Below are 19927 nucleotides of genomic sequence, written 5' to 3' on the forward strand. Positions count from 1 at the left end.
TCACAACTTTGTTCAAGACAGTTCTCTTCTCCGTTTCGGCTTGGTAAGTGGTATGAAGAACTCGCCCTTGGTATATGAGTGAAATGCAGGCTTTTTTCTTGAGGGTATCTTCAAAGAACTCATGGATTCCACCCTTCTTCTCTGGCTCATCCTAAAGGGTGTGGACTCGGCTAAATAGAAGTTTCCTTGCCACGCTGGCTGCTCATTAGAATCACCTGGGAACTTTAACGACCTGCTGCCCAGGCTCCACCCACAGATGTTCAGATGTACTTAATCAAACATAGGCTTTAAAAAAAAAGTTTATTTTGAGAGAGAGAGAATGAATGGGAGAAAGCAGAGAGAGAGGGAGAGAATCGCAAGCAGGCTCTGCTGCCAGCGCGCAGCCTGACCTGGGGCTTGATCTTATGAACCGCGAGATCATGACCTGAACTGAGATCAAGAGTCGTTTGCTTAATCGACTGAGCCACCCAGCACCCCTCCCCGGGACATGCATTGCTCGGCGTGCAGGTCGGCTTGAGAGCAGCTGTTATGGGAGTGTGTCTCCGGCACACTGAGCGTGCTTAGAATCACCTGCACTTCGGGCTGGGACGCAGATCTGACTCACTGGGTCTGGCGGGTCGGGAGAGCCAGCTTCAGTTGATGCCGCACCTCTGTGGCTCTGTCCCCGGCCCTTTGACGTTAGGTAGCCGGCCGCCTGACAAACACCTGAGGGCGTTTCCCAAACTACAAGTTCACTGGCAACAAGCCTGGAGTTTCTGATTCGGTGGGTTTGGGGTGGGGCCCAGGAGCTGTATTTGAGAAGGCATGATGTTTTCCACACTCCACCATAAAGTGTTTAGTTTATGTTTTATGTAGGCGCACTTCTAGCGCACCTCTGTTTTGGGCTATGTGGATGTTGACTGTTATCAAACCCCTTTTCTGCCTTTACAGAGCTATGTGATTTTCCTCTTGAAACCTGTTAAGGTGATGGAGGTATTTTAAAGGATTGCCTAATATAATGTAGCATTAACCAGTTTGCCTGCTGGCGTGAAACCAGCGTGTTTCTTTCTGCTGGATTGGATTGGTTAATATTTTCTTCAGGATTTTGACATCTGTATTTGAGAGGGAGATTTTGCTTTCCTGTACTTGATCTAGTATCACTTTGCTAGCCTTGTAAAGTGAGTGAGAGTATTACCTTTTTCTGTTCTCTGGAACTTTGTGTGAGATTGGAGTTGTGTTTCTTTTTCTTTTTCTATTTTTTTATTTTTAAGAGAGAGAGAGAGAGAGAGAGAGAGAGAGGGAGAGAGAGAAATCTTAACATGCTCCACGTGTGGAGCCTGACTCAAGGCTTGATCGCACGATCATGACCTGAGTCGAAATCAAGAGCTGGATGCTCAACTGACTGAGTCACCCAGGTGCCACCGTTTCTCCAGTGTTTGGTAGAATTTACCCCTAGAACCACCTGGGCCTGGTATATTTGGAGTGGGAAGATTTAAAGAAAAAATTTTTTTAATGTTTATTTTTGAGAGAGAGAGCAAGTGTGTGAAGCAACGGTCAGAAAGAGAGAGGGAGACAGAGATTCCCCCCAAGCAGGCTCCGCACTTTCAGCTCAAAGCGAGATGTGGGGCTCAACCCCACGAACTGTGAAATCATGACTTGAGCCAAAGTCAGATGCTCAACTGACTGAGCCCCTGGAGTGGGAAGATATTAAACTACCAGTTAATATATGCCATTTCTGTGGTTATGTCTGTCTTTTCATTCTTAAATCTTTTTTCTTTGGTTTATTTATATTTTGAGAGAGAAAAGTGTGAGTCAGGGAGGGACGCGGTGGGGTGAGGGGTTGGAAAGAGAGAGAAAAAAATCCCACACAAGCTCTGTGCTGTGAGCACAGAGCCTGATGTGAGGCTCAAACCCACAAACTGTGAGATCATGACCTGAGCTGAAGTCAGACGCTTAACTGACTGAGCTACCCAGGTGCCCACATTCTTAAGTTTTAACATTGTTTGTGCCTTCTCTCTTTTTTTCTTAGTCTTACCACAGGTTTGTCAGTTGTGGTTATGTAGTATGATGTTTGTTAGGATGTAGAAATGAATGAACGTAATGACATTCCCCAGTTTCTTTCTGATTAATTTTTAATGAGTAAAAACTTTATATCATTTTAAAGTCAAATTTACATCAGAGTTTATTCCAAAAAGCCGTACTTACATCCCTGTCTCTTGCTGGACATGCTGTTTCTATCCCCCATCTCAGGTCATTGATATTATAGTTTTTAGTTTCCTTTTCTGTTTCTTTCTTTTTTCTTTTATGAAATGCTTCACGAATTTGTGTATCATCCTGTGCAGGGGCCATGCTAATCTTCTCTGTATCATTCCAATTTTAGTTTATGTGCTGCCAAAGCGAGCATTCTTCTGTTCCTTTTGCAAATTTGAGCAAGTGCGTGCACACACATATTTGCATTTCCCCTCTCACACCCAAAAAGCATACTGTGTACACTATTCAGCCTCTTGTTTTTGTCACTTAAAATATATTCTGGACATCACTCTTTTCTTCGTTTTGTCCTCTGTTTGGACTTATTCTGTGGTTTGGATATTTCAAAACATAGAATTTTTATTTAGTTCTAGTATATTCTAATTTCCATTGTGATTATTTCATTCACCTGTGGGTTTAGAAGTGTCTTTTTAAATTTACAAATACATTTAAAAAATGTTTATTGGGGCGCCTGGGTGGCGCAGTCGGTTAAGCGTCCGACTTCAGCCAGGTCACGATCTCACGGTCCGTGAGTTCGAGCCCCGCGTCAGGCTCTGGGCTGATGGCTCGGAGCCTGGAGCCTGTTTCCGATTCTGTGTCTCCCTCTCTCTGCCCCTCCCCCGTTCATGCTCTGTCTCTCTCTGTCCCAAAAATAAATAAAAAACGTTGAAAAAAAAAATTTAAAAAATGTTTATTTATTTGAGAGAGAGAGAGAGAGAGACTGAGCAGGGGAGGGGCAGAGAGTGAGTGGGACAGAATATCTGATGCGAGCTCTAAGCTGAGAGCAGAGAGCCCAATGTAGGGCTTGAACTCACGAAATGCGAGATCATGACCTGAGCCAAAGTTGGATGCTTAATTGACTGAGCCACCTAGGCACCCCTACAAGTACATTTTTTTAGGTATTTTTAAAACTTATTTCTAACTTAACTGTATTATGGTCAGAGATTGTGACCTGAATACTAGTAGTTCTTTGAGATGTGTTGAGGGTAGGTTTATACAGTATTTTGTGGTTGGCTTTTTTGTCTTAGCATAATGCTTTTCAAATTAATTCATGTTGTCTCAGGTATCCATAGTTGGTGACTTTCTGTTGTTGAGCAGTGTTCCACAGTGATTTGTTTATTCACTAGTTGATGAACATGTGAGTTGACTTAAGTTTTTGGCCATTATGAATAAAGCTGCTATGAACATTTGCTTATGAGTCTTTGTGTGGACTCGATGTTTTCATTTGTGTAAATAGTTAGGTGTGGCATTGCTGGGCAGTATGCTTAGTGTATGTTTAACTTTACAAGAAACCGACCCAACTATTTACCAAAGTGCTTGTGCCAATTTGCATTCCTGCTGGCAAAGCGAAGCATGACAGTTCTGCTTGGGCCATATCCTCATCATCCTGTTATTGTCCATCTGGTTAAATTGTAGCCATTCTAGTGGCTGTGTAATGGTAGCTCACTGTGGTTTTAATTTGCATATTCCTGATGTCTAACGATGGTGAGTGTTTCTTCATGGGCTTATTGGCCATTTGTACATCTTCTTTGGTGGAGTGTCTGCTCAAATCTTTTGCCTGTTTCTTATTGGATTGTCTGTCTTGTTAAATTATAAGACTTCTTTATATATTTTGGATACAAGACCTTTATGAGATATGTGATTTGCAAGTACTTTCTCCCAATCTGTAGCTTACCCTTTCATTTTCTTAATTGTGCCTTTGAAAGAGCAGTGGTTTTAATTTTGATGAAGTCAGGTTTATCTTTTTTTTTTCCCTTACAGTTTATGTTTTTGTGTTCTAAGAAATCTTTGCCTAACCTAAGTTCACAAAGGCTTTCTCCTGTGTCTCCCACTAGGACTTGTAGTTTTAGCTCTTATGTTTAGATCTTTTGTGTCCGTCCCCTCTCCACCTGAGGGTTCATATCCTGTGTAACCCCTTTCCCTTGAGTTTACAGCCTTGTGAGACCTTGAGGAGAGAATCCAGCTAAGTTGTACCCAGACTCCTGACCCATGACCCACGGAAACTGCAAGATAATTGTGTGTTGTTTACAGCTACTGAGTTTGTTATGTAGCAATATAAAACTAATACTTCTTCATTTCAAGTTGTTTTGTATATTGTGTGAAGGGTCCAGACTCACTTATTTTTCCATATGGATATCAAATTATTCCAGCATCATTGGTGGAAAAGACTATCCTTTCCCATTGAACTACCTTGGTACCTTTGTTGGAAATCAATTGACCATTGCTGGGACCTCCAAAAGATGGGTCTAATTCTGAAGTCAATCTTTGGCAATCTCTTTGCACACTTCTCTATTACTGCAAACTGCCTGTTGGGCAGGCAAACTTAGTCTTGCTAGTATCACACTGTCTTGATTACTGAGGCATTTTTAGTAAGTCTGTAAATTGGACAGTGGAGGTACTCCAACTTATTTTTTCCCTCTTCAAGGTGGTTTTGGCTATTCTCGGTCCTTTGCCTTTCCATATAAATTTCAGAATCGTCTTGTCAGTTTCTACAACAAAGCCCATTGAGATTTGACAGGGATGGCATCAAATCTCTAGATCAACATTGACATCATAAGAATATTGAGCCTTCTGGTCCTTGAGCATGATATGTATCTCCATGTATTTAGGTTTCTTTAATTTATCTCAGCAGTGTTTTATAGTTTCCCTTGCATGAATCTTGTACACATTTTATTAAATGTGACCCTAAAGAGTTCATTTTTTATATTATGCACATAATATTTTTACACTTTAATGTCCATTTGTTCATTGCTAGCAATACAAATACAATTAATTTTTATTTTGACCTGTATATCCTGCAACCTTACTAAATTTACTTACCAGTTCTAATAGTTTTTCTATGGCGTTCTTAGGATTTTTTGCATATATGATCATGTCTGCAAATACAGATTTACTTCTTCCAACGTGTTCTGCCTTTTATTTCTTGCCTTATTAAACTTGCTAGGATCTCTAAGAGCTATGGAATATGCAGGCAGCAAGAGCAACTGTCCTTGCCTTGTTCCCATACTTAGTGGGAAAGCGTTCCATCTTTCATCATTAAGTATGATATCAGCTATAGAGCTATAGTCCCCCCCCCTCCCCCGCCCCGTAGGTGCCCTTGACTATTCCTAGTTTGCTGAGGTGTTTTTTTTTTTTTTTTTTTTAAACGATGATTAGATGTTGAACTGTGTGGGTAGAAGCCATGTCTCAGATACAATCTTTAGGAAGCTAGTATACCTCATGAATAGCCTTGTTGATGCTACGTATCACTGCATTCCTATCCATCACCAACCACCACTCTCCAGCTTTTCCTCCTAGTGTTGATAACAGAATTTCTATCTGGAGTGTGGAGAGTTTTTTATTCTTCTATGGAGCATCATATATTGCTCCTTCACAAGCCATGGAAATTCTCTGCCACATTCATCTTCTCTTTCTTTGCCATCCTTTTGACACTGGTTTGGGTTCCTCTTCATCTCTTTGCCCTTTTTAGTTCTGCCTTTTTCCCGAGATTATTTTCTCACATGTATGAAAGCATTCTCCCTGCTGATAGTGCCAAGTTTTAGAAGTGTGTGTGTTCACGTGTTCAGCCCTTTGCCTTCTTGTAGAGCTAGGCTGGTTGGCCAGCGTGTTTAGGACTCTTTGCCGTACTCTGGCAGTCAGTCCTAATTACAGTGGGTCACTGCAAGCCTTTCTCTTTCTGAGTCTCCAAAGCATATGACGATGCCAATCTTTGGACGACCCTTTGGACACTCCTTTCAACTGCTGGCAGACTGCCTGTGGGGCAGGCTAACTAGTCCTGCTGCTGGTCTCTGCTAACCTCCAAGGTCAGCCTGCTCTTGTAAATTAGGACTAATAAAGATTCATCAGGCCCGGCATTGGCAGCGGTTGGCAACATTTGCGAACCTCACTGCTTTCTCCTTCTGGCCCATGTAGAGAAGGGACAGGAAACTCCAAAACTGTCCAGCTCATGTTTGGAACTCTTGTTTCGAATTGCATTCAGGCACCTTAAAAAAAAAATATCCTCAATGGTGTCAAATCCTTGAGTGAGGACTTAAAATTTGACTTTAGACCAAAATAATTTTGAGGCTCATCTATTAGAGCAAGTGGGCACCTGTATTGTGGGAAGCATTGGTATTCACTGAAAAACTGAGATATGGTAAAATTTATGGGATGATGTCTTATGTAGCTCTAAAAACTCTAAAGGCAGTTTCAAAAGAATAGGAAGAATACTTTGGCGGTAGTGTTATTGGACAAAGTGCACACCACCAAAATGGACTGCTTTGAAGAACTCCTCTAGCCAAGTATGTTCTGATAGGCATCTTAACAGAGGCCTCCTTACATCACAGTTGTACCTCATGGGATATTTATTCTATTTCTATCCACCAATAATGAAGTTTTCCCATCTTTCTGATATAGTTTGCAAAGACTCTTCCATGATACAAAGTAATCTTAACAGTGGGCAGACAAGAAGGAATGTACTGGTTCCTTGCCTCCCAGACGTGGATTTGGGGAGAAGAGGCACTATTTGTTTACTCGTCTGTGAAATGAAGGCTAGAGTTCCTGTTTGTGACCATCTGATTTTATCACATAGAGATGGAATTCAAAAAAAACCTTTTTTGTTCAGCTGTGTAAGCATGAGGCATTCCTCATTTTTCATTTGATCATCTACTAGAGCGACAAATATCTGTTAGTGCACAAGAGGGTCCTACTGACTGGGTTTGAATTCCGACTTTGACGGTTCTTCGTGGACACATTGTTTAACCTTTTTGCTCCTTGGGGTTGTGTGTTTTCGTATGAATATAGTCCTAGCAGTTGCCTTATAAGGTTGTTGGGGGGGTGGGGTGGGGATTGAATGAGTTCATCTTGCTTAGGACAATGCTTGGCACATAGTGGAGGGTCAGTAAAATGAAGCCATGCTCATTACCCATGAGTACATGTTCTCTTTTGTTTTTTTAACTATACAGTATCACTTGTATGATTATCTTTATTACTGTTTAACTTCTACCTATTTGTTGTCTTTATTGCCAGTTAACTTATATTTGTTCATCTCCCCAACTCAGTTGCTAGTTCCTTGAAGACCCATCTCAGTTTCTTTTTGGAATTTCACGCCATGGTCCAGATTAGTTGTCTAGTATAGATTTATTGACTGATTTTGGATCTCTTTGGAAATAGGCTTAAATAAAATTATGAAAAGAGCCTAAATGTCCATCAACTGTTGAATGGATAAAGAAATTGTGGTTTATATACACAATGGAATACTACGTGGCAATGAGAAAGAATGAAATACGGCCTTTTGTAGCAACGTGGATGGAACTGGAGAGTGTTATGCTAAGTGAAATAAGTCATACAGAGAAAGACAGATACCATATGTTTTCACTCTTACGTGGATCCTGAGAAACTTAACAGAAGACCATGGGGGTGGGGAAGGAAAAAAAAAAGGTTAGCGAGGGAGGGAGCCAAAACATAAGAGACTCTTAAAAACTGAGAACAAACTGAGTGTTGATGGGGGGGTGGGAGGGAGGGGAGGGTGGGTGATGGGCATTGAGGAGAGCACCTGTTGGGATGAGCACTGGGTGTTGTATGGAAACCAATTTGACAATAAATTTCATATTAAAAGAAATAGGCTTAAATAATTACATATGCTGAGCAAGGAGTTTCTCAGAAATGATTGGCTTGGTGTCATTTCATTATTTCTTCTCAGAAGCTATATTAATATTTTAGTGCTGGTTAATTTAATCAGTGTTCAGTGAATGCTTATGGATGGATTGACAAACTAAATTGTTCTGAATGCAACCATATGTTGACATGATCATTTTGTAGGTTGTTAATTTCTTCAGCTAACCTCTTGCCTGTTACCTGTTGGATTTTGCCCCCCAAAAAGATACGCTGGTAGGCCTAGCCCCCAGTGCCTCATAATGGGACCTTCCTTTGAAATAGGGTCATCCTAGATGTAACTAGTTGAGATTGTACTGGAGTAGGGTGGGCCCTTAATCCAATACAACCGATATCCTTAGTAGAGAGGAGAACACTGCACTAAGACACAGACACATAGGGGCAGCTCTATGTGACCGAGCTTGGAGTGGTACAGGTACAAGCCGAGGACTGCCAAATACTGCCAGCCACCGCCAGAAGCTGGGAAGAGGCAAGGAAGGCCCGTCCCCCAGTGCCTTCAGAGAAGCATGGCCCTGCACATACTGTGTTTTCAGGCTCCTAGCCTCCAGAACGGGAAGGGAAGAAATTTCTCTTGTAGGCTATCCAGTTTGTGGTACTTCGCTAGAGTAGCCCCAGGAAACTCAGACAGCTATCCGTTATTTTGCATTTTCCCTCCTTGCTGCTCGAATTAGAGTGTTGAGTACCCGGAGATTTCATCTCAAAGGGCTGATTTGCCTCTATTTTCACCAATTATCCATCTCTGGCCTCTAATCCTCTCTCTGTTTTTCTAGAAACTGCACATCTGCTTTTCAGTTCCTTTCTGTTCCTCCCCCTTCCCCACTAATTCCAGTTGGAGGAATCTTTGTCAGGAATGCCATTCTGAGAAGGTCCTTGGAAAGTAAGGAGATGTTCTGGACTGGCGCCTTCATTGCTACCCTAGTGGTGACTGTTTCCATGAGTTTACTCTTCCTTTCAACAACTACTATCTTAATGTTTGCCTAAGAAGGTACTTTTCACTTATAAATTTCAAATGGACTTTTTGCAGTGGTTTCTCACAGGGTAAGATAGTTTGACAAAATGCAGTTTTATCATAGAGCACATCAGCTGGGTTCATGAGTTTGGGAACTGGCAAGTGGATGGGGAACTTGATCTTGTTCCTATTTTAAAACTCTGTTTACTGGCAGGTATTTGATGGTTACAAAATCCATTGGTGGATTTAATGATTTGTTTAAATGTATGTAATATTACTAGGTAGCCTTTTAGCATCAGAAAAGTTAACCTGATGGTAGCTGACTTTTTGAAGGGTTTATGTAGCATACCAATTTCAATTCAGGGAGCATTGCTAGGGTTACCTTGTTCCATGGCCACAGCTCATGCCACTGAAGCCAATCAGCTGCCTTGAAGATGTGCCATTTGTCACGAGGGGACCGTGTAATAGGGTGAGTGGATCAGCTCAAATCCATCACTAACTGCTGGAAAAAATGATTCAAAAAGCATTCAACACCGGATCTGAATTACATTGCTTATAGCCAGAGGTCCTTGCAGCATTTAAAGAAATAGAAGTAAGTGTATCGTGATCTCTAAAATGAATAGTAAATATCAAAGGGCTACAAAGAATGAGATTCTAAATGAAATAGATAACATTTTATTTTTATTATTAGTTTTTAAGATTTTATTTTTAAGTAATCTCTATACCCAATGTGGGGCTCAAACTTACAAGCCGGAGAGTTACGTGCTCTACCTACTGAGCCAGCCAGGCACCCCTGTTTAACATTTTATAATTTCCAAAGAAGAATCATCAAAACGAAGCCCCTGGAGCCCTGAGATTTGATGTGGCTGAGACAAATTGAGCTGTGGTGCATATGTGTTGTGTGTGTCTATTTGGACAATAAGCCACTTGCTTTGATGGGTGGGCACTGTTGCAGAATAAACACAATTAGATTTACTAGAAACATCTAACATATTTCTACATCCTTGATCCAGAATAGAAGGTGATGAGGCAAGGTCTCCATGTTAGGGATCCTGTGGAAAGTTAACCTGGGCCAGGAGTCCAGTGTTTTGGTTTTGTCTCTCTCTCTCTCTTTTAATGTAAGTATGCATGCTTTAAGGCTATTCAGAGCCTTGCCAAGATGAGATGGGTCATCTTAGAAGGTGTGTATGCAGAGTGCATAGGCAGTGTTAGACATCATATATTTTATGGAAAATCCATCCAAGTGTATTAGCACCAGCTTGCGGAATGACTTAGAGTTCATCAAAGCATCTCTGTAGGAGGGGGAACTTGGTATTTGAGTGCCTCTGTTTTGCCATCTGCTGTGGTAGTATCATGCCCATTTCACAGACTGGGAACTGTAGTTTGTCCAACAGTGCAGAGCTGTTACTATTAATCAAGTGACAACATTGGGGTTTGAAACACAAGCTGGTCTGAGTACAGAATCCCTTTTTTCAACTGTAGCACCCAGTTTTGCAGCTGGTCATAGTGCATTTTTATAAGGTATAAGCTACAAATTGGGAGTAACAGCTTCTATTTTAGCTTAAAAGGACATGATTGTCATTGGGGTGAAGAAAGTTCATTTGGAAATCATTTATTTTAATAGTTTAAGGCAGAAGGGTGACAGCTTGTTTTTGTAAATAAAATCTTACTGGAATACAGGCACACCCGTTCATTTCTGTATAGACTTTTACTGTTTGTTTTTTTTTTTTTTAAGTAAGCTCAACACCCAACGTCGGGCTTGAACTCACACCTCCAGATCAAGAGTCGCATGCTCTACTGACTTTGCCAGTGAGGTGAACCTGCCTTTTGCTGTTTTAGTGCTACAACACACAGTTTAGTAGCTGCAACAGAGTCCGTATTGCCCACAAAGCCTAAAATATTTACTATCTGTCCCTTTGTAGAAAAAGTTTGCCAACCCCTGTGCAAAGGAAGATGTATAAAAATGAAACTCCTAGTTTTACGGACCATCATGTGTTTCCCTGTGGGTTGAGCACATATGGAACTTAAATTGATGGTGTACCTGGTCTCAAATTGGCTAGGATACAAACATTTCTCTTTTGTACAGAGTGGTTTCTCAAGGCATCATTTTTATTTTCTTGCCTCCTAGGTGGTCTACAGTGAAAGGAACTTCAATGCAAAAATCAGAAGAAGTTAATTTAGTAAATCCTGTGTTTACAGGCACTCCGGGTACCTAATGGAATGCTTGAGTGGTTCTCATTGGGGGTGACACTCCCCCTAGAGGTCAAATTGGAAATGGGGGGGTGTTTTTATTTTTAGTGTAATGTGTTGAAAAATACATTATTTAACAATTTTTTTAAAAGAAAAATACATTATTATAAATCACTGTCCTTTGTTTCTCCTTTACACTGGAGTTGAGGCACTATATTGATTATTTTTTGAAATTGTGTTTAGATTGGTAGTATGTATGATTTTCATTTCAGACTAGCAAAGGGCCTTTGCAGGAATTTGCTTTAATAACAAAGAGAGGATTGGATCTAGTGGTATTGAGCACCACTGCCCTAAGTATTTGGCCTTTTTTTCCAAAGCAGACTTCCAAGTAAAGAGAGTGCCTTCAGAAAGACTTGTAATTCTGGACCCAGAGGCTGCTTACGCACAGCTTCTTGCTCACTGGCAGGCTTTAGAAGTGGGTTTTCAGACTGGGTAGCTTTCCACAACTTTCAAAGGAGCCTCCAGAGAAAGACTATCTTTACACTTCATTTACACGTCAGCACAGAGTACGAAAGCACATTGAGTAAAATCCAAAGAGAAGGCCCGTATGCACTTTGTCACTGTACATGGAAAGTTTGCATAGACCACTAATTGAGGGCCATTGATCTCCAATCACGTGACCACGGGAGTTAGAACTCCTCTTGGAGTTTAGATTTTGCTCGCAAAGGCCCTGTGAGGTGGAGGTCAAAACTATTTTCTAATTCTGTTAGATTTTTTTAATGTTTGCTTATTTTTGGAGGAGAGAGACAGAGCCAGAGTGTGAGTGGGGGAGGGGCAGAAAGAGAGGGAGAGACAGAATCCAAAGCAGGCTCCAGGCTCTGAGCTGTCAGCACAGAGCCCGATGCAGGGCTCAAACTCATGAGCTGTGAGATCATGACCTGAGCTGAAGTCGGACACTTAACCAACTGAGCCTCCCAGGCACCCCTTTTTAGATTTTTTAAAAAATCTGTTTATTTATTTGTGGAATATTTATTTGTGGAATCTATTTATTTGTGGAATCCTGTTTTTCATATGCAACAGAGAGGGCAGCAGATCCTTAGTCTGGAAGCAGGGTCTGGTGGAAGAGGTTTCTGTACCTGAATTGGAAGTGTGTCTCACAGGAAAAGTGTCTAGCGTGGGCTGGTAGGGCTCTAGTTCTTTGTGGTGCAAGCTGCTTCAGAGCAGCATAAGTTAATGTTGCCCTTCCACTGCCCAGAGTCATCCGCCTTGAATATCCTGATGAGCCAACTGTTGGTTCCACCCTTTTAAGTTTGTATCGATTTCTGGCTTAAATGGAATATTGGGTGAATGACGGTTTGGTTCTTTGGCTAAGTCTTTATTGCCCAGGTCATTTATTTAACAAGTAAGTAAAACAGACCAGAATCCCCATCTGGGGGGTGGCTTGTATTCTGGTGGGGGAAGGCAGACACTAACAACAGATTATGTGAAAGGTGGTAAGTGGTAGGGAGAATAGACTGATAGAGGAAGCGAAGAGGGGGAGACAGACGGAGAGGGGGAAGAGAGGTGAGAGAGACAGGGTAGGGGGACAGAGAGAGTGACACCATGAGTTTAGTTGTCTTGAATTTGTGAAGAGGGACTCAGTTAAGGCCGTGTTGTGACTTTTACATTTGATATATTAAATAATGCCTCCTTTATGTAGCTTTATGTGAAGGGGTTAGGGGGCCTCAGATTGCTTGCCTACATGAGTTGAGTCTTAACTACTTCTTAGTCTCAAACTCCTTTTCTGCTGAGATTGGTACCGGTGACACCCAACCTGGTTTCTTTCAAAATGGGGACCACTTAGAAGCACTTTTCTCTGAGTGGAAAGGACACTGCAGTGTTAGTCCAGAGGCCTAGGCCCTGCCACTGACACACGCCCTCGAGGCTCTTCTGGACATCTTCTCTGTCCTCAGAGAGGATTGGGCTGAATGTATGACAAAAGTTGTTTTCAGGATCAAAAGTGAGAGATGCCCACCTCTGGTTAGATTCCTGTAGTGTGTGTGTGTATATATGTGTGTGTGTGTGTGTGTGTGTGTGTGTGTGTGTGTGTGTAGATATAGATATAAATAGATACAGGGATTAAGCTTCATTTTTTACTTTAAAGCCAGGGTAGCCCAAATTCAATGTTTTGTTGTTGTTTTTTTTTTAAATAAAAAGGAGTGAAACTCAATCTTTAGGTGTCTGGAACAAAATATAACCAAAAGGGTATTTTCATGTACTTTTTAAAGAAAAGCTTTATAACTAGGTCACCGCCAGCCATGCACTATCCCTGTGTTAGTTAACTTTCTAGCTAGTATTTACAGGGTCAGGACTAATTTGTAGCATACTTTTTTGTGATGTCAGCATTCAAGAAGTATCCTTTCATAATTGAAAAAATGGTAATAATTTGTTAATGTATATACTAGAACATTCTTCTGAGCCTGTTGTATGTATTCATGCATTCATTTTGCCCATCTATGCTGCAAAAAAAAAAAAAAAAAAAAGAGATCATAGCAGCCAAAGTCCTGAGAAGTTAAGTAACCCGCCCCACGTCAGTGAGTTGCAGAATCAGGATTTGAATGGAGTTGGCTCCAATAACTGTGCTCTCCAACATCGTGCTGTTCCAGCTTCTCTGCATTTCAGGGATCAATTGGAACCATTCAACAGAGAGGTTCACTGATGAGATTTTAAAGCGAACCTCATGGAACTGACCCATGTTACTTGGACCATTGGATTTCTCAGATTTGGGCTTGATCCAGCTTTTAATAGTAGTAGTTTCTGTGTAACTCTAAAAATGACTTTAGACATATTACAGTTGACTCTTGAACAACTTGGGGGTTATGGGTATCAACCCCCCATGCATTTAAAAAGCCACATATGGGTTTTGACTATGCAAAAGCTTAACTACTGCTACCCTACTGTTAATTTGGAAGCCTTATTGATAACATAAAGTTGATTAACATATTTTGTATGTTGTATATTATATATACTGTATTCTTACAATAAAGTAAGCTAGAGAAAATATTAAGGGAGTCATAAGAGAAAATACATTTATAGTACTCATTCGACTGAAAAATCCGTGTGTGAGTGGACCCACACTGTTCAAACCTGTGTTGTTTAAGGACGAACTGTATTTGATTCCTTACAAAAAATGTCCTAAATGGGCATATCTATAGAGCTAGAAAGCAGGTTTGTGGTAGCTTAGGGGCAGGGGGAATGGGGAGTGATACATGACTAATGGATACAGAGTTTCTCTGTGATGAGAATGTTCTAGAGTTGGTGGTGGTGATGGCTGCGCAATTCCAGATATACTAAAAACCAAGCAGCCACTTGGTTGTACGCTTGAAAGGGGTGAGTCATGTAGTGAGTTGTTGTAGCTCAGTAAGATAGTTAGAAACGAGGAGGAAATTTTCCTCTGTTGTATTTAATCCATTTTATTTTTATGTATTTTTTAAATGTTTATTTTTGAAAGAGAGAGTACACACACACGCGCATGAGTTAGGGAGGGGCAGAGAACGGAGGGGAGGGAAGGACAGAGGATCTGAATCGGTGAGCCAGATGTAGGGCTTGAATTCATGAACCTCTAGATCATGACCCGAGCCAAAGTCAGATGGATGCTCAACCGATTGAACCACCCAGGCACCCCTGTATTTACTTCATCAAAAAAAATTTTTTTTAATGAATGTTTATTTTTGAGAGAGAGAGTGAGACAGAGTGTGAGTGGGGGAGGGCCAGAGAGAGGGAGACACAGAATCGGAAGCAGGCTCCAGGCTCTGAGCTGTCAGCACAGAGCCCGACATGGGGCTCAAACTCACGGACCGCGAGATCATGACCTGAGCTGAAGTCGGACGCCCAACCGACTGAGCCACCCAGGCACCCCTACTTCATTTTAAATTGAAGATTGTTTTTTTTTTTTTCTTAATGAGGACTGAATAAAATAGGAATACTCCTCTTTTCTTTTATGATTTACAAACATGAACAGGAAAGTGAAGACTGAATTGACTGTGTAACCCAGCATTTTAAATTTCTTATATTGACAGTAATAATTTAACTTTATTTGAAAACATTGACCTATATTAGTAAAGTATTTTAAATATTATAGTATCTGATTAAAAAGTAGTTTTATATCTAACTGGAGAAAATCCCCCAAGTACATAATCTTGTTTAGTGCGTAGAATAATTTCAGGGCAGAAAAATGTCTGACTTGCTCTCGCTAGTCTATCTCATCCATTCTGCTTCTCTGAGATAATGAGTTATTTTGCTTGGATTTGAACTTGAGGTTAGGTCTTTCAAAGCTATTTTTTTCTAAACTGTTTTATCTGAATTTCACTCATTTCAGAATTACACATTGATCTTTCTAAAAAGCTATTTCTAATTTTAGATTGTGCTACCTCTTAATACTTTCAGGTTTAAGTTTATAAAGAAGCATTTTATTTTGCCGTAATTACTTTCAAGCCTCAGGGTAGTTCTGTAGTTCCACTGTTGTAGGATTTGGTAAACCAGTAAACAAGCTCACCCCATTATGATGTTTCACAATATTGTGTATTTTGTACATAATCACTCATTGACCAAATAGGAGTGCCAAGTGTGTGCCAGGATGCAGCCATGACCCAGATGGACCCCATCCTTGCCTTTGGTGGCCTGAACTCCAGTGGGGGAAGCCTGGCAGTCGTAATTTTGGATTATTGTCCTCACGTAGCCATTCCTGCATCTTTATCCTGGTGGTTACCCTTACCTGCATCTTTGTCACCTCTCTTGGCCCTTGCTTCTTGACCGTAACCAGCACTGTGCAGCTACCAAATCACTAGGTTTTGTGCCAAGGTGTGTTAATACTTGCCGTGCCAGGTTTTGTTAGTGAGTGGTTGCTTTTTTAATGAGCCTCACAGAAAGATCCCATAAATATCTGCAGCCCCCTAGTTGATGTGGTTCACCTCCCAGTGACTTCATGTGTATCTCTCTGTGTTACTCACTTTGAGAAGGAAAATAACTAAAGCATTGCTTAGTTTCCTACTGTGGCTGTAGTCTTCACAAATCTAAATCCTCGCATTAAAACAATATTGTGTGTTCTGAATACGATGCTTTCATTTAAGTCTGAATTGTGATGAATATGCATTATTTAAATGAAGTATAAACTTTCCCTGGAAAACACTGATCAAATCAAATGTCGCTAATTTGATTTCCATCAAATCCATGCCACTTTAAATTGCCTCAATTTGGAGAAGACAGAATTCTTAAAGGCGAAAGAAGTGTGAGGGTTCAATTGTCTACCTTTTTTACCACTCTGCTTGGCTGCTTCTAAATTATCTGTAAAAATTAAGAAGTGTAGAGATTTGAGGCCTGTTGCACGATTACTAAACATGGTGTTTTTTTGAGATGACAATTTGAATGCTATGGATAACAATTCTGGGAGTATGTGTAATGTCTCCCACTGTGCTCCCCCAAGTACACTTAGCTGCCCTTTTCTTCCCCAGCTCCCTGTACCTTTGTTGGAGCTCTTCCACGTGACCTGTGCTGTGCTTAGTCCCTCATGTGTCTCGTTCCCATTGGGGAGACTACTATGGAAATGGGGCCTGGAGAGCAGAGTCCTTTGGTTTTCAGTTGCAATACTCCAATCTCAGGTGCCTTATTGTTGGACATTGCATACAAATTCAGTTGATATTGAATGTTGTCTTTTTTGTTGTTGTTAGAGTTTCCAGAATGGCTTCTGCACCGACTTCTAAATATAATTCACACTCCTTGGAGAATGAGTCTATTAAGAGGGTAAGTTGTGTTTTCAGCTTTATTTGTGCCTCTTTTTCTGCATTTCTCTTCTTATATTTGCATACTAGGTGGTCATTTCAGGCTTATTGAATTATTAATTTCATTATTCATTCACATAGTGTGAATTCTTGAATATATGTGGTTTTATATGCTATCCTACCTTGTTCCAGAAAAGACAGAATGCCGTTTACATGTTAAGTTTTGCATTTGTAAATCCTTTCGTGGAACTTGAGCAGGCTGTTACACCTTCCTAAATATTGGCCTTATTTTCTAATTATGATAAAATGGTTGTATGACCGAAACAAATACAGCATTAAGAAAAAAATGTTCAAAGTATCAAGGAGAAAATTATGTCATTAGAGAGAGATTTTGAAACCTATATTGAAAGGAAGGGTTGAATTTAAAATAAGGTTTACTCATGGCTCTTTGAAGCTTTTGATACATTTACCAATTCTTCAGCTGAAAGGTTGATTTACACCCCAGCCGGCAGTGTACTGGGTGCTGAAGCGATCAGAAGGAAGCCAACTAGTGTCTTTGAATCTGTAGCTCCCTGAATACTAATGAGGGTGACCTTTTTTTAAAAAAAAAAAATAGTGTTTATTGTCCATTTGCTTTTCTTTTTTTTTTTCAACGTTTTTTTTTTTTTCATTTATTTTGGGACAGAGAGAGACAGAGCATGAACGGGGGAGGGGCAGAGAGAGAGGGAGACACAGAATCGGAAGCAGGCTCCAGGCTCCGAGCCATCAGCCCAGAGCCTGACGCGGGGCTCGAACTCACGGACCGCGAGATCGTGACCTGGTTGAAGTCGGACGCTTAACCGACTGCGCCACCCAGGCGCCCCTGCTTTTCTTTTTTGAAGTGGCTGCTCGTGTCCTTTGCCTGTTTGCTTTTTGGGGTGTTTGAGGGATACTTTTCTATTGATTCATAAGTGTTCTTTACATATTGTGATAATCAGTTCTTTATAATATACAAGTCTTTTTCCTAGCTTATTGTTGGCCTTGTGATTATATTTGTGGCATTTTGATTTTGAAATACAGAGGTTTACATTTTTTTGTGTGTAATCACATCCCTCAGTCTTTTGTATTTCATATTTTCTGCTTTGGGTGTCATGTTTACAAGGACCTTTTTCATCCTCAAGATTATATAAGTTTTTATTGTGTTTTGGTATCGTTATGGTACAAGAAGCCGTTCTAAGCACAAGAGTTACTTCATGAAGCTAATTGTAAGTCCATGTGGAATGTGACTCTAATAGATAGTGTATCCCGTGTTAATCCCATGTTACCTGTGTTAATCAAACATGTGTTTCCCTAATTTTGTGGTTGACTTCTACTTTCTTCGCCTAGCCCAGAACTCTGGTCTTTAAAGGGTATAATGAATATCAATGCTTGTTACGCCTGTGTTTAGTTAGTGAGAGGCAGCATTAAAGGGTGTTGATGATCTCTTTCTGGTCTTATCATTAGTGTAAGTTGTGCAGGTTTGCTCCCTATTGGGGAAGGCATTCCTGGCTGGGAGCAATCTGTCTTGCCCTCCTAGTTAAAATGCTTAGCTTACAAGCACTAACATGTGGAAAATTGGCTAGGAATTTTCACGTTGTGCCTGAATAAAAATGATAAAACCATCAAAAATCCAGCAGAGCACCTAACTTTGACAGCTTGTATCTGACCTAAATACACAACTGACACTCCCCTTATTTCATAATACTTCACATCTGCACAGCCCTCGATAATTCACCAAATGGTGCCTTGTGCATTTTGTGTCACCTCATCTCAAAAACCCTTTGAGAGAAGTATTACTAACTTTACACATGGAAAGTCATGCTGAAAAAGTCTTGTGCCTGAATAGATGTTAAGGATGTGGACATAGGCAGCGCATCCTTGGCATTGATTGGCATGGACAGCTCAGTAAGGTTGGGGTCGACTGTGGGTGGCTAAACTGCTCAAGTTCAATTCATAGTTTAAGTCTCAACAACAGATGTTGGCAAGGATGTGGAGAAAGGGGAACCCAGTTACACACACACAACTTGCCATCAATATTCGTTAGCTGTGTTAACTTTTAGTCTGTAAATAACATTAGCACACTTTTCAGTATTAATTTCTAAACACCGGGTCCAAGTGCTTTACAGTTAACAGCATTCAGGAAAGTGATAAAAAGTCAATATCAAGCATATTCTTTTTTTTTAATTTTTTAATGTTTATTTATTTTTGAGAGAGAGAGAGAGAGAGAGAGAGAGACAAAGCACAAATGGGGAGGGATGGAGAGAGAGGGAGACACAGAATCCGAAACAGGCTACAGGCTCTGAGCTGTCCGTGCAGAGCCCAATGCGGGGCTCGAACCCATGGACGATGAGATCATGACCTGAGCCAAAGTCAGACACTCGACTGACTGAGCCACCCAGGTGCCCCAATATCAAGCATACTCTGTAGACACACTTTGGCAGCTTTTTTAAAAAATTTTAAATATTTAATCATCTAAATAATGGTAAATATCACTGTAATTTTTTTTCTTTTTAAAAAGTATGTTTTTGGTTGGTTGTGTTCCAGGTTGCTTAAAAACCTGTGCAAATGTAATGTCATTCCTTCTGATGCCCCTGTTTCATTTCCAGACTTCTAGGGATGGAGTTAATCGAGACCTCAGTGAGACTGTTCCTCGACTTCCAGGAGAAACTCGCATCACTGGTAAGGGTCCTGTGAATTTAGGATTCACATAGTGTGATGAGCATCCCAGCAGGGTCAGGTGGCTTCAGTCCCTCCTTCTCTTTTAGAAGTCACATTGAGATAAATAGGCTAGCTTTGTTTGAAAGTGTTAACATAAAGACAACCCTCTGCATTAGTTTCTTGATCAAAGAGTTCTTTCAAGAGTTTCGTGTGGTCCAGGATAATGATATTTTCCCCTCTGTACCCAAGACTGAGAATTATTTTAGAAAAGTGGATTATCTCTTGAACGTCCTTGTTGGAGCCCTAAGCTCTCATGGTTTGAGGTTGTAAGAACAAAGTAATACTAAATTTTTCCAGCCTATGATGTGTGCTTTTTAAAATGATCAACCTAAAGACTTAACACCTAAGTAGTCTTCCTTTGAAATATAGGAGACCATATTGGTTTAAAATATCTTTCATTTGTCTGAAAACATTTGTA

At 40.6% G+C, this 19927-nt stretch overlaps 1 protein-coding gene and 1 non-coding gene across 2 annotated transcripts in view; one reads left to right on the forward strand and one right to left on the reverse strand.

The window, feature by feature from the left end:
• The window catches only part of MTM1 (myotubularin 1), a 96982-nt gene that overhangs the window by 6574 nt on the left and 70481 nt on the right, over nucleotides 1-19927 (forward strand). The window contains exons 2-3 of the mRNA XM_042975268.1: nucleotides 16723-16795; nucleotides 19398-19470. Coding sequence (XP_042831202.1) covers nucleotides 16733-16795; nucleotides 19398-19470 — 136 coding nt within the window. The 5' untranslated portion in view covers nucleotides 16723-16732. The remainder of the gene's footprint in view (nucleotides 1-16722; nucleotides 16796-19397; nucleotides 19471-19927) is intronic.
• Nucleotides 2278-2383, reverse strand: LOC122235561. The gene has a single exon (XR_006213615.1). It is a non-coding gene; the product is annotated as a U6 spliceosomal RNA (small nuclear RNA).

This window comes from Panthera tigris, chromosome X (assembly GCF_018350195.1).
Source record: "Panthera tigris isolate Pti1 chromosome X, P.tigris_Pti1_mat1.1, whole genome shotgun sequence".
NCBI classification, from domain to species: domain Eukaryota; kingdom Metazoa; phylum Chordata; class Mammalia; order Carnivora; family Felidae; genus Panthera; species Panthera tigris.